This window comes from Canis lupus, chromosome 23 (genome assembly GCF_048164855.1).
Source record: "Canis lupus baileyi chromosome 23, mCanLup2.hap1, whole genome shotgun sequence".
In the NCBI taxonomy this organism is placed as follows: domain Eukaryota; kingdom Metazoa; phylum Chordata; class Mammalia; order Carnivora; family Canidae; genus Canis; species Canis lupus.
This window is the reverse complement of record NC_132860.1, coordinates 19,135,594-19,158,456: the sequence shown is the minus strand read 5'-3', so window position 1 is coordinate 19,158,456 and position 22,863 is coordinate 19,135,594. Positions and strand designations below refer to the sequence as shown.

The following is a 22,863-nucleotide window of genomic DNA, read 5'->3' as shown; positions in this document are numbered from 1 at the left end:
CATTTTGCACATTCTTTCAAAAGACATTTATCAACTGAAGAAGGGCAGATAATCTATGAGACATAGGACCCTGAATATAAAGGTCAGGAAATGAAGAGAAGGATCTTAGCAAAGAATGCCATGATTACCTCTTCTACCCATGATTCATGTACAAATGCTTGTCTCAAAAGTGAGTATCTACCCTTTTTCAACAATAAGAACTTCCTTAGTATCTACTATGTGAACAATGAACTAAACAGACTAAGTCTGTCCTCAGTAAGTTTATATCCCAGGAATGCATGCCATAAATCTACAGTTTCATATGCATCCTCAACATGCCTTCTCTGGCTGTTTTCTGCCTGGGTTGCACCCCACTTCTCCCTCAGGCCATGCCATGCTTCCAGGAGGTGAATGATTACAACTAGACATGCTGCTTCAGTTGTAATTCCTAGGTTAAGTTTCAGAAACCACATATTTCTGGAATTTTAAGAAAGCCTTATAATTATGGAATTAACATTCCCTAAAAGGATTTAGAAGGCTGTAAATGAACATAGTTTCTGTGTCTTTAATCCCCTCCTAGACTCTCAGAGCCTGGAGATGTGTTAAATTTTGATCTGCTATAAAAATACCGGGGTATTTGAGGCTCTTCTAATAATCACAGAAACACAGAGAAAAACAAATGCCACAGACACTAAGGTTAAAGGATATAAGCGTAAAAAAGGAAATCACGTAAAACATGGGGCTAGTTAGCCCTTTGAGTTTGAGGGTGAAGTCCCATAAGGCCTACCTGTAAGGATAGAAGGTACTAGATCATAAGTGACAGGGAGAAAGTCATCTTTTTAGAACTGGAAGATGAGAGATTTGAGAAAGGGAGCTACAAGCTATGTTCTCTAGAAGGAGAGTCAATCCGCAGTTTCTGAGAAGTACTGTGGGAAAATGTTTTACAATCATTGCCATGTGGCAAGCTGGATTCAACAGGTTCTCAAGGAGTCCATACCTTACTTAGCATCTTACAAAGAGTAAACATTCTGAGCTAGGACCTGTGGCCCCAGAAACAATGAGATGGCACAACTCTAGCTGCAGGGTGGGGACCACTCATCTACCTTACAGAGAAGTAATCCTGGCACAAAGCGTAAAGTAGTTAAGAGTCACAGGTACTACATCACTGGCTTACTCAATGGACAGATGATATGCACAGGTTGGAAAGCAGAGCTATATGATTTGAACTAAGGGAGTGTGAACAGCAGTAATAGAAAATATCTTCCTCTTGTTTCTTACTTCAAGGCCCAGGGGTTTAGTCTCCCCGATGGGAAGCCCTGCCCACAGGTTTTCATCTATGGTTTTCATGACTCTTAGGTGTGGCATGGGTCTTCAAATGGACCAGGGCACAGATACTCTTTGAGGCTTGAGGGTCCATAAAAGGCTGGTAGTTCCCCACCTAGACTGTGAGTAGTACAAGTTAAGGGCAGAAAAGACCAGAAAAGTATAGCTGTACAAATTGGTTTAGTCACACTCCGACAAATACTTCTACATTAGATAATGATATAAGGTATTTCTCTCAGAGCTTTGTTCTTCATAAGTGCTCAACAAGTATCAAGTTTTATTACACACTTCCAGAGATATACTCATGTGTAAGTATGTACACATTCCTCTACCTCTATGGGAACAGTCTGGATAGTCATTCTGCCTTCTGAACCAAAAAGTGAAGGCTCCTGGGTGAAGACAGGCAAGGTTCATTCTCATCCTCATTTCAGCATCATTTTAGATGTTGTAGGACAAAGTCAAGCTGAGGAGCTGCAATCTGAGAATGTTTACTCTTGCCTTATCTAGCCAAAGATGCACAAGGCTGGATCCAAGGAGCTGAGAAGGATATGAGGCACTAGCACCACCAACATGGCAAACAGAGGCCATGGTGCAGCAGCAGTTTTCTTGGAAGCAGAGTCTCCACAGTGAGCCCACAGGACAGACCTCTTAACACCTGGGATTTTGCCACTCACCCTCAGTCTTTCCTCCATCTTTGTCAGAAGGTCTTGCTAAGACTGAATCCCTCTCCTTTCTCAAGCTGACATTCTGGCTTTTCCTCCCTGGCCTTCCTACATCTATATTTTCTTAGTTTTTTGTCCACTTTCATCAACCTCCTGAAGCCACCTTTTCAGATTCTCAGCCGGCCCAGTAGCAGGAGGGTGGTCTTCCCTGTAAGGCATCCTAAAGGGCTAGCTGAACTTTGGACCCCACTTTACATGTCTAATCCTGTTCCAGAATAGAAAACACAAAATACAAATGCCTAATCACCCTTGTCCTCTTCTTTTTGTCTCAAGCAGATTTAAGAAGGCATAATTTAAAGTAAAACCAAATTATTAGACAGCTATGAAATTATCTTCCTTAGAACCTGGTTATTTCACTGGGCAAGACTGCTCATAAACTTCCCCTCACAATAATGATAATGTGTACAATACTCAACAAAGACTCTTGAAAGCAGATGGTATGAAAATGGAAATACTTAGTAAAAACTAATATGTAAATGACAAATAAGTTGACAATTATATAAAATGAAAATAAATGGTCCAGAAATCAAAGTAAAGCAAAATTCTAAATGGATTCTCTAAATGGGAAATAGTCTGAGTCCTGTTATGTGAAAACCTACCTCTCACCATTAGGTCCCACTCTGTTGATTAATTTTTCCATGGCTTCCTCTGTCTCTTTCAGTTTTTCTTGCAGTTGAACAAGCTCGAAATTGGCTGAAAAACAAGCATCAATCTAAGGAACCATTATACATAACTCCCAAAGCTCTTTTCTGAAACTGTCTGGCTCTGATACCCTACAAATAATCCTAGCTGGTTTAGAGATTCAGAGAAGAGCCTCATGTCTCTCCAGCTGGTCCAATCAGGACACAAAAGGTACCAAGGTGTGGCCACTGAGATCTAAAGTATATAGGTTTTGGGAGTAATAAACAAATCACTCTCTCTTACATGGAAACACAGCAGGACCAGCTAAAAAACACCTAGGAGAAGAGAAAACAAATAAAAAACCCCACTCAACATGATCACCCAAGAAGAAATGAAGAAGATAAACATATCCTTTCTAATCCAATGATGCTTGAGGGGAAAAGTACCAAACACACAAGGTACTTTAGAAAAGGAGGTAACACCCTGAAATGAGCAGTATTTCACCTGAACCCAAAGTCTGAAAACGTATCTAGAGGATCATGATACTATCCTTTCTTCACAGAGGAAGTCTTGAACTAGGGCTGAAGCTTCCCTGACCAACGTTTCCTACCCTCATCATTTGGGATGAAGTGGTGTACTTGGTCCCCAGTATTCTCAACAAAGGTCAACAGAGATCACATCTATCTACTGAAATTAAGACCCTAAAAGTAGAGTAGAAAAAAAATCAATTAGTACATGAAATGAACTTTAAGGCAGCAGGAAAACAAAATGCTGTTCACTATGCAGATAATCCAGTTTTTCTGTTTCACACACGAGTATCCTTCTAACCAGATATATTTAGAAGGCCACTGTAAAATATAGTATTTCAAAGGCCTTTTAATACTTTTAGAACAAATTCTTATGCATGCGGTTAACATCTGCAGTGTCTAGAGGACTGTGCCACATAAATGCTTAGGTTATTTTAATTGTCTGCATTATTCAAAATGGAAGGATAAGAAGCAGATATAACTGCTATATTACAAGACGGCTGTTCTTAAGAATTCATTTTATTTATATCTGTTTTAAATGCATTATGTGACTGGATACAGAACTTGCTATTCTTTGAGAGTCCAAAAATCTTTTCAAAATTATTTTACTGATGCATTTACCATCACTGTTGGTTAGACATTATCTCAATTAAGAACGCAGGACTAGGGGATCCCGGGGTGGTGTAGCAGTTTAGTGCCTGCCTTTGGCCCAGGGCGTGATCTTGGAGTCTCGCATGGGGCTCCCTGCATGGAGCCTGCTTCTCCCTCTGCCTGTGTCTCTGCCTCTGTGTCTCTCATGAATAAATAAATAAAATCTTTTAAAAACAAAACAAAACAAACAAACAAACAAAAAAAAAAAACTCAAGCGCTTTCCTAAAGGATTCCTTGAATATTTAAGATTTCTAAAAAGGATGCAGACTATGACTGGGATATCTACTTCCCAGAGAATTCTGAGTATATCCAAAAAGCAGTTACGGCCAAGGACAGATGCTTCAGTGGCTCAGCCTCACTTCACTTTGCTGCTTTTTCTTAAAAACTTCTGATGAGGCTTCATTATCCACAGGATAAAGCAGTTTGGCCTCCAAGGCCTTCAGTGACATGGCTTAACCTACCTGCTCCCCCAGCCTTCTTTCCCACAGCCATCCTGTATCAGGCTGTGTCTTCCTTAAGCCGTCTCATCTATCTGACAAGACCCAGCTTCATGTCATTTCCCATAAGGCCCTCATCAAGTCCCCTTCTAGATAATAAACTTTGCACAAGTTATTTTTCCTAACATTCATCCTAGACTATGGATTCTTAGAAGAAAGAGCCATGCCATACACATTTCATTTCTCCAGAGGGCACAGAATACTCCACTTGGTCAGTAAATATTTGATGACCGTGTTATTTCATGAGTCAAAAGTGTTAAACCCGGTCCCTAGATTTAATAACCTATTTTGGCCATGACTTGATCTTTCTTCCTTAGTTTTCCTGTCTGTGAAATAAAGGTATCTGCTACAAATATTCTAAAGTCTGGAATGAGAAGTAACCCATTCTAAATGTGAAATATTAATTTGCTAATATATAAAAAAGTAAACGGGTAGTTTTATAGTTTTTGGAACTCTTTCTCTTAAAAGCTCAACATCAATTTGGAAACTCAAGACTTCCCAGAGCTTAGGTAAAAATGGCATTGGATTAATTTGGGGAAATTTTTAAGAAATTCTTTTAAGACATATCCATAGATTGCCCCTCTGACCATATTATGGCAGTCTAACTCAATAAAACCTGTGCATATACTGAGAAGGGGCACTTACTAATTTTCCTGTGGGTGTTTCCAGCTGTGGCAGTAGAGCATTTCCGATCCTCTGCAGTAGTTTTCCCCTTTGAAAGCTGAGAATTGAAGGAGGTACAGCACATCAACAGCAGCTCAGAACCTCAAAGTCATGGAACCCCTCATATTAAATGAAAAAAAAAAAGGTTGGGAAATAAAAATTAAGTCAGAAATCAAATCAAATACCAATATCAGAGAAACATTTCAAAAGAGAGAGGGGAAGGGAGGGGAGGGGAGGGGAGGGAGGGAGGGAGAGAGAGAGAGAGAGAACCAAAAGAAGGCCCCCAAATGAAAACCCATCAAGTCACAAAGACAAAAAAAATCTCTTTCCAGGTCATCTGCTTTTCCCACACTCATCTAAAAGGGGATGTACAGCCCCCAAGGGTGTTCTTACAGAGGCAACTTGGGTCCCTTACAGAGTTCCTGAGCAAGAAGAAACTTGCTTCTTACTGTGATTAGAAGGGCACAGTGAATATTTAAGATTTCCAAAAAGGATACAGAATGTGACTTCTGTTCCACTTCATGTCTAGGCCCATAGCTCACTGAAATCCACCTGGAAGGGGAACTTAACTGGGAGTTGCTTTTGAAGAACCCAAACCATGTCTCCCCAGAGCTACGAGACATCAGGCTTAGTTTCAGAATTGGCAGTTTTGTTTCAGCAAACTACAGCAGATGTTAAAAACATCACTTCACACTCCTGGAGGGGGAAAAGGAGGACAAAGTGGTGTTGGTATGGTCATTATTTGGTCTCACAGTGGGCTACTTGAAAATCACTGTGCCAATCCTAGTAATAAAGTTCTCCTTAAAATAGCTTTACACCTTTTCAGCTTGCAAAGGCATCCAGTCAAAGAAACAGAAACAAAAAAACTGGAGTGGGAGGAGTTTTGATCTTTATTGCTCACTGCATTAGCAACTAGAAGACCCAGGCTCAAGACGTGATTCTACAGTTCTAGTTGTGACTTCTAGGGCAAACCATTTAAGCTTTGAGCAAAAATCTCCTCTTCTATAAAACCGAGGTAACAATTATCCTAAATACCTCATAAAGAGCAAGCAAGGTTTAAAGAGAATTTGAATAAAGGTTATGAACTGTAAAGAGTTTTAATGCCAACAAATGATTTTTATTAGGATACCAAATTTTCTTGATATAATATGATCAAGATGATTCCACTTACCTTAAATAGAATATATAATATATATAAAAAAATCCCAAAACCATAGATTGGAATAATCTGTCCCATCAGGCCTCTTCCACTACCTCCTCCTCCAGTGCCTCCACCAGATCCTTTGGCCTTTGCAAATGCCTCTGCAAGGTGAGACCTCTGGAAACGAGCCCCAGGGGTCTGGCCATCTGCGGGTGGCTGGTGATGATGCATCATCGGTGGAAATCGACCCAACTTTCCTGAGAAAATAATCAGTATTTATTTCTTCTACTATTTTAAAGATAGCTCTTATGAAACTACGTCATACACTGAGGCATAAAGAACAGAAGCCAACTCAAACAAGTTAAGAAAAAACATGAACTTGACTTTAAGGATACAGAGGTATCACACAGATAGTAAATATGACGTAGCAATCTACCTGTTCTCCAAACCCTTTTAGGTCCATAGCTTGATAAGATTTTTCAGCTTCCTATGCAGTTAAAGGTAGTCATGAGATAGAGTTCTAGCCAGAGGAATGGGAGTGGTGTGTGCTGATTCAAGGCCTGGCCTATAAAACTTCTCCTGTATTAAACTCCATCATTTCCCATCTGCAGGCTTCATACTGACCTAGGGAGACCTTTGAAGTCATGTGATAAAAATGGCAGAGCCTCCATTAGTGTAGGTTTCTGAATAACTGTGTGGCACAGAGCCCTCCAATGCTGCTACTCCACCAACTTAGAACCATCTGGACCTGTTTATGTGAGCAAGAAATAAACTTCCATTGTGTTAGAGCCATTAAACCCTTTCGAGTCTGTTACAGAGTTAGCCACCCCTAACTAATACAGAAAAGGAAATGCAATTTGGTCTCAGAAGAGAAAAGAACCAGAAGCTGGAAAGCCATCAGGATCCAGGACAGCTACTCTCATGTTCTACAGTCTCCCTCTCCATGGGGCCAGAGGCTTCTTCCTGTGCTTCTCCATGCCTATATTCTTTATTCTCCCTTCTGTGCAGACCATTTCTCTAGCTTCTTTGTGAACATGGGGAAATATGGGTCACCCCAAAACCCCTCAGTCTGCATGTCCTTCAAGAGGCCAACAGAGACTAGTCACAATTCCAAGTTCCTTGGAAGATTTGATCACTCTGCTTGGGTAGATATGCATCCCTTTCCCCATTGGCTATCACTTGCGCAGACAGGATTCATACAGCACAAACAGGGTCACCAGGTCCTGTGAGTAGAACCATAGGGCTTAGAGAAAGGAGTGTGCAATTTTCTTGCATCTTTTTCCTCCATCAGGGGCAGTCAAACATTAACACCAACTGCCAAGCCTCCTGAGAGCCATAGGTGAGAAAGGAAAGCCCTCTCTTCAAAAGGCCATGTAAATAGGTTTGTGGGGGAAAACCACTGGGAGCTAACATTACAGAGAAGAAAGACTTCATAAATCAGACTCTAAAAATACAAACTATACAGTGAAATACTGTTAGATTTGACTTCAACACAACTGTATATTTCTGTTCAATACAGAATACCACAAAAAGAGTTAAAATAGAGGACAAAGAAAAGCTCCTGCAACATCTAAAGTTGCCAAGAGACTAAATGTCTAGAATAGATAAGGAATCTCTATAATTTGAAATAAAAATCACAAGAAACCCGATAGAAAAATAGTCAAAAGCTACAGGAAGGGAACCTACAGAAAGAAGGTGAAATGATTAGCAAGTAAATGAAGAGATGATCAAACTCAGAGTAAAAGCAAATACAAATTCTAAAAACCAGATAGCATTGTTCATACTGTTCAGAAGGGCTTAAAAGTTAGAATGGTGGTTACAGTAAAGGTTGGCAAAGATGTAAAGAAGTTAAGTGGATACAGCCATTTTGCTAAGAGTCCTTAGTGACATGAAGTATGTCTGTGTCCTATGTGATGCAGTGATCCCACTCTGGTGGATAAATTCAAGAGACATTCCAAGTAGGATGGTCTAGATACAAGTTATACACATTAGAGACCTATGTAAGAATGTCTGCTGTGATGATAATGTAGTAAGGAATTTTGAAGTAACTTTGATTTCAATAACTGGAAAAATGGAAACTCAAAATGGAGTGGATACAAATATGGAATTCTATGTAACTTCTAGAAATCACTTTAAATGTACCTACAGCAATACGAATACATCTTAAAAAGCACAGCACTGAGTAAAAAATAGACAAACCACTATGTAAGCTGAAGACACCATAATTATGCTACGTATTTCTCAAGCAAATCACAGTAGGCACATATAAATGGGGAAGGGAATGGGCATGTGGATTGAAGACAAAGGGTTAAAAAGAAAGGAACAAGAAAGGAAACTTGGGTTAGCAATGTTAATAAGGTGGTATAAACTAATGACTACCTTTAAGTCAACTGTGCTCCTGAGCTAAGAAAGAAGACAGGAAGGTAACACAGCTAGACACAAGGTCTGGAAGCTGCCTTTGCCTTGAATCCCCTCGCTCAGCCAACTCCACTCCGGTAATCCTCCTTTCCCTCCCATTACTGACTTTGAAGGACATGGAAATTATGGGAAGAAATGCTTTTTAAGAGTAGGTTAGCAACAAAAGCAGAGCTTCATACAGTAGAAGGAAATCAGGTCAACACTCTTTATTCTTTTATTCTGGGTTCTGGTGACTATATAGCTATTAAATTGTCAAGGATCTTAATATATTAAATGGTGAGTAATGGCTTTAAGGCTATAATGCACCTTCAAAAAATGCCCAGCCAGCATCCAAGAAGCTAACCTTTCTCTTGAGAGAATCTGATATATCAGATGGCTAGTGTTCAATAAATTAGATTTAATATTTTGTAGTAGTATATGTTGTTAAACTTCATTTTACTGTTGTACTGAGAGCACAGTCTCCAAACCTTGGTATAAAACAAAAAAATTAAAAATCAGGTAATGGCACAAAAGGTATTATTTTGCATTTCTAAAATTAAAAAATGATGACAATGCTAAACACTACATCTCTCCCCAAAACTTTTATAGTCTATCAGCCAGGAAGATTTACTGGACAACTATTATGTCCAGGACTCTGCTATAGGTAGGAGTGAGCTATAAATAAAATAAAAACAATAGTTCCCACATTGAATGATGCTTTTAAAAAGCACTATAATCAAAACAACAAAAAAGGACAGGGTATCATGGACCTTATTACTAGACTAACTAAATCTCTAAGCATTAAAAGAATGCAAAGAAGGAAAAAAAAGGAGTCAAATGGGATCAATCACTGAGGGGAAGGAGACACAATAGCAAAGAAGCAAAAGCATGGCAGGAGGAAAGAACACCTCTGCAACAAGAAAGAGAGGAGAACAAAGAAACAAGAACAAAGAATAAAGAAGGCTAACTACCAATTAGTTTGGCTCCATTTAGGGAAATAAGAGATAAGGAGAGAGAAGTGGAGGTGGAGGGTTTAAATGCTAATTTGTGATGTATAAATTTGATACTGTGGGTCTAAGATCAGAGAAATGACTTCATGAGAAGGGTGCCTGAGAGGGATTAAATCTAGTATTTGAGTATAGGGTCTAATGCAGAGAGAAACTAGGGTTTAAAAAAATCAGCAAGAAGGCAGTAATTAAGCTCGGAGATGAGGCGCTGGCTCTAGAGGAAGAGGAAAGAGGAAGCAAGAGATCCAAAAGCTCTTGGCATGGAATGATCAGCAGCATTTCATACTGGACAGAACATAGAAATAATGAGGAAAGGGGTCAAAAAACTCCAAGTTTAGGAGTTTAATAGACTAAGAAAAGATAATGACAAAGACATGACAAGGGGAAGACCGAGTACCCATTTTTCACACACATTCAGAAGAAATTTTTATTAGAGACTACAGTCAGGCTTGAGAAGAAACTATAAGCTACCTAAATGGAAAAGCTAGTTCAAAAAATAGAGTGAGTGAAGTATTCCCATACTAGAAGTATTGGTGGGATAGGTGTACTTATGTGCAAAAAGAGGGAGAAAAATGGAGCTGTCAAAGATCAGAAGCAAACTAGTATCCTAAAAAAGAAAGGCAGAACTGAAAGCAACTGAGAAGTCTTGAAAAAACTGATAAAGGACTAATGGCAATCCCTGTTTTTAGACACAATGTATTCTTGGGAAAAAAGATGGCCATCCTATGAAATCTTGACTATCCACCTATTTAGACAATAGCAGAAACCAATGTACTACAAAGCATCATATAATTTTCAGAGTAAGAAGAAGCCTTAAAAATCATCCAGTCTTTTAACAAATAGTATGGAGACAACTAAATGTCTACCTGTAAAAGAATGCAGTTGGACCCCTACCCACACTATTTTTAAAAATTAAGTCAAAATTCATTAAAGACCTAAATGTAAAAAAATTATACAACTCTTAGAAGAAAACAGACATAAATCTTTGTGACCTTGGATTAGACAATGGTTTCTTAGATAGGACACCAAAACCACAAATAGACAAAGAAGAAATAGGTAAACTAAACTTCATCAAATTTTAAAACTTTTGTGCTGCAAAGGATACCACAAAAAGTTAAGACAACATACTGAATGGGAGCAAATATTTGTAAATCACAGATCTGATAAGGTTCAAGTATCCAAAATATATAAAGAACTCTTGCCACTCAACAATAAAAAAATAACCCAGGATGCCTGAGTGGCTCAGCAGTTGAGAATCTGCCTCTGGCTCAGGGCATGATCCCAGGGTTCTCCCTCTGCCTGTCTTTCTGCTCCTCTCTCTGTGTCTCTCATGGATAAAATCCTAAAAAAAAAAAAAAAAAAAAAAAAACTAAAAAATGGCAAAAGGTTCTAAATAGATGTTTTTCTAAAGAAGATACACAAATGGCCAATAAGCACATGAAAATATGTTCAACACCATTAGTCATCAAGGAAATGAAAATTAAACCCACAATGAAATATACTATATTACACCCACTAGAATGCTATAATTTTAAGGAAAGATAATAAAGTATTGGCAAGGATGTGGAAAAAAATCAAACTCTCCTACTCTGCTGATGGCAATGCACAATATGGTAGCCACTTTGAAAAACAGCCTGGCAGTTCTTCAAAAGGGTAAACACCTATTGACCCTATGAGCCAGTAATTCTACTTTTAGCTATATACCCAAGAATATGCTCACACAAAAATTTGCACAAAAATGTTAATAGTAGCATTTTTCATAATTACCGAAAAACTCCATCAACTGACAATAAGTGGGTAAGTACAATGTGGTACACCCATGCAATAGAATATTACCTGGCCATAAAAAAGAATGAAGTACTGCTACATCCTATAGTAGGGATGAACTTTGCAAACATTATGCTAAGTAAAAACACACAAGAAAAAGCCAATCATACAAGATCATATATTACATGATTCTATGAATATGAAACGTCCAGAACAGGCAAATCTTTGGAGACAGAAAGTAGATTACGGCTTGCTTGAGGCTGAGAAGTGGGGTGGGGGTAACTGCTAATAATGGGTATGGAGTTTTTTGTGTGTATGTAGAAGAGGTGATAAAAAGGTTCTAAAATAAAAAAAAAAGGTTCTAAAATTGTAGTGATAGTTGCACAAATCTGTGACCATATTAAAAACCACTGACTGTACATTTTAAGTAGATAAATTACCTAGTATGTGAATTACATCTCAAAGTTTTTTTAAAAGTCGTCCAGTCTAACCACCTGTGTTCAATATCCTCACACCTTCCTTAAGTGGAGGTCCTGACCTTGCTGAATACCATCAAACAGGAAATTCAGTATTGTCCCCGGGACGCTCATGCCACCTCTGAACAGTTCTGTTAGAGTAGTCTTTATTTTTTTATTTTATTTTATTTTTATTTATTTTTTAAGAAAGATTTTATTTATTCATGAGACACACATGGGGAGGGGTGGGTAGAGACTACAGGCGAAGGAGAAGCAGGATCCATGCAGGGAGCCTGACTCGATCCCAGGTCTCCAGGATCATGCCCCAAGCTTAAGGCTGCGCTAAACCACCGAGCCACCCGGGCTGCCCAGTAGTCTTCTTTATATTGAGTTAATGAGTGAGTGATGGGAGTAAGAAAGGAAATAAAATGTAGGGTTTCAAAAGGCAACACTGAATGTGACATGGTAAGAAGTGGGGAAACATGACTGATAAAGAGCTTGTCAGACTGGAATCAAAGAGGAGCTGAGGGGATCCCTGGGTGGCTCAACAGTTTAGAGCCTGCCTTCGGCCCAGGGGCCGCATCAGGCTCCCTGCATGGAGCCTGCTTCTCTCTCTGCTGGTGTCTCTGCCTCTCTCTCTCTCTCTCTCTCATGAATAAATAAATAAAGTCTTTAAAAAAAAATAGAGGAGCTGAAAAGTGGAGGAATGTACTATTTTCAAAGGTAAGAAAAGGAATTGGAGAGCAATGGAACAGATAGGCTAGATGGTAAAAATAGGTTTTATATCCTAGGAGAAAGCTCAGCATTTTGTATTTGGTATAATACTTTACATATTTACTACCAAACAACAACTTAGTGCTAGACACCAATTAAAATGATAAAACAGGGGCGCCTGGGTAGTGCAGTCTGTTAAGCATCCAACTCTTGGTTTCAGCTCAGGTCATGATCTTGAAGTCATGGGATTGAGCACTGCAACCTTCCCCATCCATGCCCAGCATGGAGTCTACCTGAGATTCTCTCCTCCCTCTGCCCCTCCCACTCATGTGAACTCTCTCCATCCCTAAAATAAATCTTTAAAAAATAATAATAATAAAACAGTCCTGGTCTTTAAAGAGTTTACAGAGGAGTAATATAGTCCCAGCAATGACTTAATTGTGCCTTAACCATCAAATCTGATAGTTTTTTCCCCTCAGGTCTCACTCTTAAGACTATCTCTGGGGTGCCTGGCTGCCTCAGTCAGTTAAGTGTCTGCCTTCAGCTCAGGTCAAGATCTCAGGGGTCCTAGGATCAAGCCCCGGGTCAGGCTCTCTGCTCAGCAAGGAGTCTGCTTGTCTCTTTCCCCCTGCTTGGGCACTCTGTGAAATAAGTAAAATCTTAAAAAAATAAAAAATAAAAAATTAAAAATTAAAAAATTAAAAAAAGACTCATCTGCAACACAAGAAAGTGATTTATCACTTATTTCCCATTTAACAAATATGGAACTAATCTGAAATCCCTGCCAAACTCTCCTGCCTTAATTTCAGGCACACTACTCTCCTGAGCTCTCTTTTCCTACTGACTGGTCTTTTATTTATTCACTTTTTAAAAAGATTTTATTTATTTATTCATGAGAGACACAGAGAGAGTGAGAGAGAGGGGCAGAGACACAGGCAGAGGGAGAAGCAGGCGCTACGCAGGGAGCCTGACGTGGGACTCGATCCTGGGTCTCTAGGATCAGGCCCTGCCCTGAAGGCGGCACTAAACCACTGAGCCACCCAGACTGCCCTGATTGGTCTTTTAATCTATTCTTTCTCAGTCTCTTGCACCAGTTCTTCATTCATCCCCTCCCTGATATTTTTATATCAATGTGTTTCTTCTTTATACTTTTTCCTTTCACAAATTCATTCATTTTCATGGATCCATTATAAGTTCCAAAATGTACAGCTCTACTTCTGACCCTTCTTCCCAAGCTCCTCTTATCTCTAAATTCCATTAGTATGTATGTCCCTTTGTCAGACTATCATGTCAAATCCAAAAATGAAACTCATTTTTCACTTTACAAAACCTGCCCTCCTCCTGTGTATTTTTTCTTATAGAGTCATTCTCTCAGACTGTTAGGCTTGAGACCTACAACCTCAGCCACTTGTGACTGAGGAAGTTCTTGACAGGGTAGGCTGGGGTCAGAATACTCAATTTGGAAGAGATGTTCCCCCCCCTCACAAAGTTAACTGTCCTCAACAGGGAAAAACCTCACCTCTTGTATCTTGGTACCTACCATATTTCTTAGAACTGAAGCCAGGATGTTTGAAAATTCAATGGCTATAAAACATCTGGAAGTGTCTAGTTGAAAAAAAATTTTTTTTAATTATTTCAAGTGAAATACTTCAAGTGTACAAAAAAGTATAAATGATAACATAGAAGCACTTGTATACCTCTCAACCACATAGGTGTAATTGGAAGACCTGTGTCCTCTGTCTCTCCCTGAGATAGAGCTCTGAATTTGGCGATTATCAGAATGTGCGCTTTATACTTTACTAAGTATGCATTTATAAACCATGGATATGGTCTTTGAGTTTTAAAATTTTATATAATGGATAGTAGTGACAGTTGTATAGCAATACAAATATACTTAATGCCATTGAACTGTGTACCTAAGGTTAAAATGATAAATTTTATAACTAAAGCAAAAACAAAAACAAAAAAAACCTGGGCGGCTTAGTTGGTGAAGCGTCTGCCTTTGGCTCAGGTCAGGACCCCAGGGTTCTGGGATCGTGTCTTGCATCAGGCTTCCTACTCAGCACAAAGCCTGCTTTTCCTTCTCCTTCTGCTTGTGCACTCTCTGTCAAACAAAACCTTTAAATAAGTAAATAATTTTAAAAGTCTTTATGTTATGGTATTCTACCGTACTCATTCTTCTGCAACTTCCCTTTTCTGCCCTTTTTCTGGGTAAGGATTAATATTTTGGCCTAGAAATGTAACATGTTGATTTGATATATGTAGCTTGAGTTCATTTACTCAAATTGTTATGTAGCATCTCCTTGTATTTCCATTATCACAATTTATCACCTCTGTAGCTGATGAGTATTTAGGTTATTTTCTCTTTCATTATTATAAACGTTCTACTTTATAGCTACATTACAATGAAAATCTATGGTTTTTAAAAACTTTGCTTAAAAAAACAGCTTAAGAGGGGTGCCTTTGCTTAAAAAAACAGCTTAAGAGGGGTGCCTTTGCTTAAAAAAACAGCTTAAGAGGGGTAACTGGCTCAGTCAGTTAAGTGTCTGCTTTCAGCTAAGGTCATGATCCCATGGGCCTGGGATTGAGTCCTGCTTGAGGCTCCCGGCTCAGGGGTGAGCCTGCTTCTCCCTCTCCCTCTGCTCCTCCTCACCACCTTGCACTCTGAAATTAAAAAAAAAAAAAAAAAATCTCAAGAGATCAGTCTATTAAAGTTATTATAACATTAAAATTGTGCTTTTCAAAATAAAACACAGCTGTGTTCACTATCTCTCTATACACTTAAGTATTCTCTAAAATGGGACTTGACTAAATCTAATTGTTCAGTGAAAGCTTTCCCTATATTTAGAATTATTAAAATTTCATTTAGCATATCATTTAAGCTTGACTATAAACTTAATGGACTTTACAGAGTGAAGCTCTACTTGTCCTTGTCAATAACCATCCTTACTGCTAAAAACAAAAACTCTAGCACTGTTAATAAAAGAGCTTTCTGAAAGCAGCATTAAACCATCTGCAACACTTGATTCTTAAGACAAATCAATAGAGAACTGTATGTGTTTATACTTGATTACTGCAGCTTAAGAAAGATCCTTACGGGCCAATTCCTTAAGATATATACACTTCTCCCTAAATACTGAGGAAATTCTACAGGCCAAATTTAATTTGGCATTACTTAAAATGGAACCTGGGACCACAGCTGAGTGGTCCTCATCTGTCTCCTTCAAGGGCCCTCTTCTCGTTACATTCCCCTCCTAACTGTGCTCTGCCTACCACTGCTTTGATGTTTTCTGCTAGTTTAACCATATCTTTTCTTCACCTCCCCACTTCCAAATCACCCTATATACTACTAAGAGATACTTACGTGTCTAAGTTGCTTAACACAGAGCCTAGTCTATATACTCTACGCATGTTAATTACTACTGTTTTGTTAGGAGTCATCTTCCTAAAGCATTATTCTAACTGGTCTTGCCATTTCTCTGATCAAAAGCTTTCAATGTGCATCATTTCTAGTTACAGGTCTTCTTCAACTTACAATGGGATTATGGCCCAATAAACCCATAATACATTGAAAAAAAAAAAAAAAGCTTTCAATGGTTCCCACAGAGGACAAGAGACTTGTTACACAGTAAGGCAGCAGAGTAAAATCAGTACTATCTTTTTAGTCAGTTATTAGTTAAGATACTGGCCAATACAAAAAAAAAAAAAAAAGAGAGAGAGAGAGAGATACTAGCCGGGCCTCCAACTATTTAAGTGGATGTTAAATGAGCCTTTCTAAAGCTCGTTTTCATCATCTGTAAAGTGGATATAGATGGGATCATTAAAAGGATTGTTCAGGGTTGTTACAAGGATTACAGGTTAAAAATCATATACAAAGCACCCTGCATGCACAATGGGTATTTAACAAGTTCTGGTTTTGCCTTTCCTCCAAACTGAATTTCTAAACAACTGAACTCTATAATCTAGCCCAAAAGTACCTCTTCACATTTCTTTCTCATTATATACTCCTGATTCAACCTAACTAGACTTCTCACCATGCTCTGAGTCAGCCTTGTAATTTCTTACTACCAAGCCTTTGCTTTTTGCTGACTCCAGTGGTTTTGCTTTTCTCTCCAACTCTACATGTTTACATCCAGCTTATCCTTCAGGGCCCAGGCCAAATACTGCCCTCACCCCCAATGCTTTTTCTCACGTCACCCCCATGCACTTAGAACATACTGCTTGAATCTCTTTAATTGCACTTATCACAACTGGCCTTATTCAAGAGTTGTATTTATGTGCCTTACAGCCTCTACTTGAATGGACTGAGAAACAGATGAAATCTTCCACTAAGTACCACTTCTACCCCATTTTATTCAGTGCTGACCAAAACTTATAAATCCTATCAGAGCACCAGAAAAGATGCCTGTGACATCAGAAGCTGGCCTGGTACTATCAGCTAGGCCTTGGTGTTGGTAGGAGCTGGCTCGGTACTCACAGTTAGGTTTTGGTATCTTCCTGTTAAACGTCAGCAATTTCAGAGCATTAACATTAGACAAGGCCATTCTGTGACTACCGTGGATCAAGACAAAGAGTCAGACCACTCTGTAATCTGCCTGAACACAGATAAAACATGAATATTGTCTAAGGTAAAAAGTTCCAAATAGCCCCCATTCCTGGATAATGAGCGACTGCTGCTTCTTCACCAACTATAGCTTCAGCCTTTCTGTAGTCTGCTCTCCCTTTAGATAAACTCTATTAAGATACTCAGCCATAGAATTTGCCTCCCTACCGGATGGCATCCAATCTAGAGTGAACCCCCACATCCTTAAGCCTTCTTCAAATTCACCTAACACATGTCCATACCCTATAATAAAGCTTTTCTCACATTCTTAATGTGATGCCACAAGCTTCCTCATGCTGTGCATTCTCCCTTGCTACAAATAATAAATCCAACTTATTTAACTCTAGGTATTCCTTGTGCTCTGTGGCTGAAGTTCAGTGTTTTCTCCATGCTTGGGTCCCTTCAGGGTATGCTCTGGGTCTTGCATGCTATATACTCTGCTGAATTGATGTGGATGACTTGTACAGGGCCTGCTGGCCTTTACTGGAATCTCAAGACCCAGCACAGTTAGTTATGCTCAGAGCTAAAAATAATTTTTTACATCATTATCCTGAATGGTTTTTAGTTTTAAGAATAGAAAATGACAGTCAGAGTAACTGGTAAAGGTGCTCTACACCCACCACTCTGCTCCATACTCCCTCCTCTAAAAGTTTCTGAACTTGAAAGAGTACCTAATCTTCATGCACTCACAGGCTCTCAAATGGTCTTCTCCCTTCTCTGACATGCTTTCAGAGCAGATACTTGAGGTTTCATTACGAGAAAAGAAAAGGTAAGGGACCAAAATAATACACTCATCCTCAAGCACTTATATATCAAAACATAAAGAGCTAAGATTACAAAGAATTACGTATATGTGTCACACACACACAAACACACACACATATATGGACACATAACTATACATATAGGAGTATATATTTCCATATCTCAGATAGCTCAAGACCCAGTGGGCAGAACTCACCTGAGGAGAACGTGGTGACATAAGAGTCTGAGCTATTTCAGAGGAATGGGGCCACTGGGAAGGTACTCATAAGGAACACTACCTATAATACTCAAAGTAAGCCACTCACTGGAAAATATGGGCAGGTAGGATCAGGAGGAGAGATGCCAGATATCACATTATCGTGGAAGCACTACAGGATCCAGCTATGGAAGTGCTGACCAGGGCTATCCTGAAGCTGACTCAAGCACAGAAGCAGCATACAATTGTCATCTTGGAAGGCTTCACCTACTCTGGCACCTGTCCAAAGTCTCAGTAAGCTAACTTTAGAATGGCTGACAAGTTCCTCATCTCATATGCTGGTATTTCCACATTACACAGGTATATATGGTAAGAGTAGGGGAATTGCTACTTTGGCCAAAGAAAAAACTGGTTTGTGTAATGAAGAGAACGATAGGAGAAAGGGACCGTGCCAACTTAGTATTTGTGGCATCAAGGTAGGGGTTGTGTGGCACAGGCTCCAGAAAGGCAGAATTAAGTTCTGAAAATAGCCCCATGGCATGAAACACTTTTTAAGAGGAAAGCTCTTAAAATGCAGTATTGCTTGGGCATTTCAAAAATTGTCAAGCAGGTAGGAAAGGCGGAGTGGGGGGAAGCAGATGTACAGGTAGCTCCTCTAAAAAAGAAAAGATGAACAAAACGACACATAAGTGAATGAGTGGCAAGACTTGGAAGAACCACTTGAGGCCAAGGTCCAAAATAAATTAAGATTTACAAAAAGGCTAGCCAAAGCAAAAGGGGTATTTTTAGAGTAAAAAAAAGGGGGTGGGGGATTTACCGGATTATAAAATGTAATGCTAAGGAAGCAGAATTTCTGAACTTCTATTCTGCTTCCATACTGTCTATCAAAGGGAATGAATTTTGGGTTAAATGAAAGAGAATCAGCAATCCTAAGGACAAATATAAAGTCCCAGATGGGTGAGGAGGATAAGTCCATCCACCAAATAATTTCTACTCTCACTGGAAAACTTGCAAGAAAGGTCATTAAACTAAAATTTTAAGAAATTATGTTGATAGAGGAAAATTTTAAAGAGTGGAATAGCTGACTATTGTTCCAGTTTGCAAAAGGTGGATGGTGGACTTTTCAACTACAAAGAAGTGAGCACACTGTATAGCTCTTGGGCTAGATTCTAAGAAGGATTCTTCAGGAGATTGTGAGGAAGATGGCAAAGTAGGTGAATCCTGAACTTAACTCATCCATGCACATGGAAATAACAGCTGTAACTGTGCTACTAACTTTGAAAATGCCCAAGAACTGGCAGAACAGTGCTTCCACATTTAATCCTAGGGAGAAATTGAGGAGCAAAGCCACAAAGATAAAGGGCGGAGGCACAGAGCAGAGATTGGGAAACAAACCCAGATAGGACTAACCACAAATGGAAAGATGCCACAAACATCCTTAGAGACGTTAGAGGATCACACCCCACCCCAGGCTATGGGGACCCACACTGGGAAGATGAGCCATTAACATCTATCTGGCTTTGAAAAAAAAATCAGTGGGGCTTATTTGGCTTTAAAAATCAGCAGGGTTTAACTGTGGGTACTTAGAAAAAAAAAATCAACTGGGCTTAACTCAAGAGAGCTGAAGGGAGATAGGAAACGGAGTCCTCACCCTAAAGCATAATAAATAACCCGACTTTAAACACAGCATAGAAACAAGTTTGAAAAGTGTCTGAGGTATATGTGAAGAAGATGTATTTACTACTCTCAAAACATGTGCTGGAGGCGCAGGAATCTTCAGGATACTTCAACAACAAAAGTGCTGGCAAGCGCCATTTCTCTTCCCTTCCCTAAACCTAGAAAGCCAGACACTTGGAAAAACCAGCATAAACGCTCTCCACCTATTTTGCTAGCACCATGTACACGGCACCAGCTTCCCCTGCACAACGTTGGCAGACATCTCTGTAAAGAGTCTGCAACCCCACCATATTCTGTAAACACCCCAGCAAAAACCAGCACCAATTCAAAGTGAATCCTGTGCTGGAGAGAGTGAAAGATAACCCCACACACCAGCACCCCCGCAGTTCCAGCAACCAAGCCTTTTCACTGGCCACAAAAGAAGAATCCCCCACCTTCTGTTGTGTCTGCAGCTGTGAGAGAGAGACTAAGTGCAGAAATTGAGGCTGAATGCTATACTTCCCCCCACCTATGCTCCAAAACAAGTGAAAAGTACAAAATGGACAAAACCTAGATGAGCAGCAAAAAAAAAAAAAAAAAAAAAAAGTCAGCTTAGGATTCTAATATATCACAAGGTCAGTAAGTAAAATGCAAATTATCTAAAGTAATCCTCAAGATGCACAAAAAAGAAGTAGAGAATTTTTAAAAGGAGGATGGGGGAGGCATCAGGTTGCTCTTTCATGATCTAATAGGCTTCCACTTGCTATCATCTGCCTTCTAAGAAGGCTGTGTTGAGATACTTGAAACTAGGTCATAGGAGGAATGGATGAACTCCTAGAGAAGTCAACAAAGAAAAAAGACCGAAGAAAGGGACATGCTGCTAGTCTTCATTCCTGAACTCACCATTTTCCCTTTGATCTACTGTTCCTCCATTCCTATTGTGATGAAGGGCATTACCAACTGCCTACTCACCTAAGCCAATAACCTGAGACTAATCCAAGATGTCTCCCTCCCCTTCACCTTCCAATTCTTCTTAAAAATGGCTCACATGGGGTACCTGGATAACTCAGTTGGTTAAGCATCCAACTCTTGGTTTCAGCTCACTATCTCAGGGCCATGAGATGGGGCCTTGTGTCAGGCTCCACTCTTAGCATGGAGCCTCCCTCTCCCTCTGCTCTTCCCCCCACTCATGCATGTGCACACACACACACACACACACACACACGTGCACTCTCAAATCCTAAAGAAATGGCTCTTAAAACTGAAATTTCTGACAATGTTAAATACATCTCAAATCATTAAATATGAAAATAATACCAGAGAAATATAATAAAAATAGCTCTTAAAATTGTTCTTACCCGGGCAGCCCAGGTGGCTCAGCGGTTTAGTGCCACCTTCAGCCTAGAGCCTGATCCTGGAGACCCAGGATCAATTTCCACGTTGGGCTCCCTGCATGGAGCCTGCTTCTCCCTCTGCCTGTGTCTCTGCCTCTCTCTCTCTCTCTCTCTCTGTCTCTCATCAATGAATAAATAAAATCTTTAAAAAAAAATTGTTCTTGCCCAATGAAGACAGCCCCCCTGCTCTCCTTCCTCCAGTACCCCCATATCCCTTTGGGAATCATTATCAACTTCAGAGTGATTAATCAGCATATTCTTTCCACCCAAAACACTGCAAGTAACTTAGTTCAAGCTATTAAGATGCATGGATAAGTTAGCTGGAACTACTAGGGAAGAATAAGGGGGTAGGGGTGCAGGGTGGATAAGAATGAGGTGGGAGTGAAGGAAGAGTTTAAAAGAAAAGATATGCTCCTTCTCTGAACCATGGAATGTGAGAAGTGATGTCTTGTACTGTTGCAACCATTGTTGCTATCCTGAGAGAGCAGTCAGAGGACAGAGCCAACTTGAGAAGGAACTGGGAAGTTTGTTTTTTAAAAGATTTTATTTATTCATGAGACACACACACAGAGGGGCGTGGGGGGCAGAGACATAGGCAGTCATAGGCAGAGGGAGAAGCAGGCTCCAGGCAGGAAGACTGATGCGGGATCACGCCCCAGGCTGAAGACGGTGCTAAACCTCTGGAGCCACCAGGGCTGCCTGGAACTAGGAAGTTAAATGAACACAGAAAATCAGAGCTGGAGCCCAGATGAGATTGGGAAGCTCTGGATTAAACAACACTGAAGGCCAATTCTAACACAGGGTCTTTTCATTTATACAAAGCAATGCATCCCTTTTTTGTCATAAGGCTATTGAGGTTAAATCTTCTGCCATTTGTCATGAAGATCCTAACTGATGAGCTCAACAACACTGACTTAATGATGCTCCTGTGTTCCCAACTGGAGTACTGTAAGTATCTTCACTGTAAAGAAATCCTCACAATGCATCTCCTATACTGCTGCCAGGATGTCTTTTCTAAAACCACACTGGATGGTCCTCTTCTACTTACCAACTTACAATGGCCTCTTCTACCTTTAGAATAAAATCCAACCTCCTTAAGTATTTTTTTTTCTTAAGTATTTTTTTAATGTTTTTTTTACTGGAGTGGAATTTTCCAATATATAGCCTAACATCCAATGCTCATCCCGCCAAGTGCCCCCCTCAGTGTCCATTACCCAGTCATCCCTGGACTGGGTCCACCTCCCCCTTCCACTACCCCTTGTTCATTTCCCAGAGTTACAACCTCCTTAAGTATGAGAGGGAAAAACAGTTCCTCACAGTTTGGCCCCTGCCAACATCTCTGGTCTCCTCTCTCACCACAATGAAAAAAAATTTTTAAAGGACACCAGCATGAAAACGAAGACAACCCACTAAATGCAAGAAAATATTTGTAAATTATGTACCTGAATAGAGACTTATCTGGAGAACTCTTAATAAACAATAAACTCAACAATAAAAAGTAACCCAATTTAAAAATGGGCACAAGATCTGAAGATACTTCTCCAAAAGTGATATACAATTAGCCAATACACACACAAGAAGCAGCCAAGGACAGTAGTCATAGGGAAATGCAAATAAAACCACAATGAGGTGTCACTTCATACCCACTCAGATAGCTATGATCAAAAAGGCAGACAATAGGTGTTGGCAAGATGTAGAGCAACTGGAACGCTTATACACTGCTGGTAGGAATGTTAAATGGTGCAGCCACTTTGAAAAACAGTCTAGGGATCCCTGGGTGGCGCA

General features: G+C 39.7%; 1 protein-coding gene across 10 annotated transcripts in view; it reads right to left on the bottom strand.

The window, feature by feature from the left end:
* Positions 1–22,863, bottom strand: part of RIC3 (RIC3 acetylcholine receptor chaperone) — a 52,013-nt gene that overhangs the window by 24,332 nt on the left and 4,818 nt on the right. For 4 of the 10 annotated variants that reach the window (XM_072794189.1, XM_072794192.1, XM_072794183.1 and 1 more), the window contains exons 3-5: positions 6,155–6,381; positions 4,966–5,041; positions 2,624–2,717 (exon numbers count right to left, since the gene is read on the bottom strand). In XM_072794189.1, coding sequence (XP_072650290.1) covers positions 2,624–2,717; positions 4,966–5,041; positions 6,155–6,381 — 397 coding nt within the window. Of the gene's footprint in view, positions 1–2,623; positions 2,718–3,255; positions 3,347–4,965; positions 5,680–6,154; positions 6,382–22,863 lie in introns of those variants that run through there. The other 6 variants (XR_012015604.1, XM_072794190.1, XM_072794191.1 and 3 more) reach the window with 6 other exon arrangements.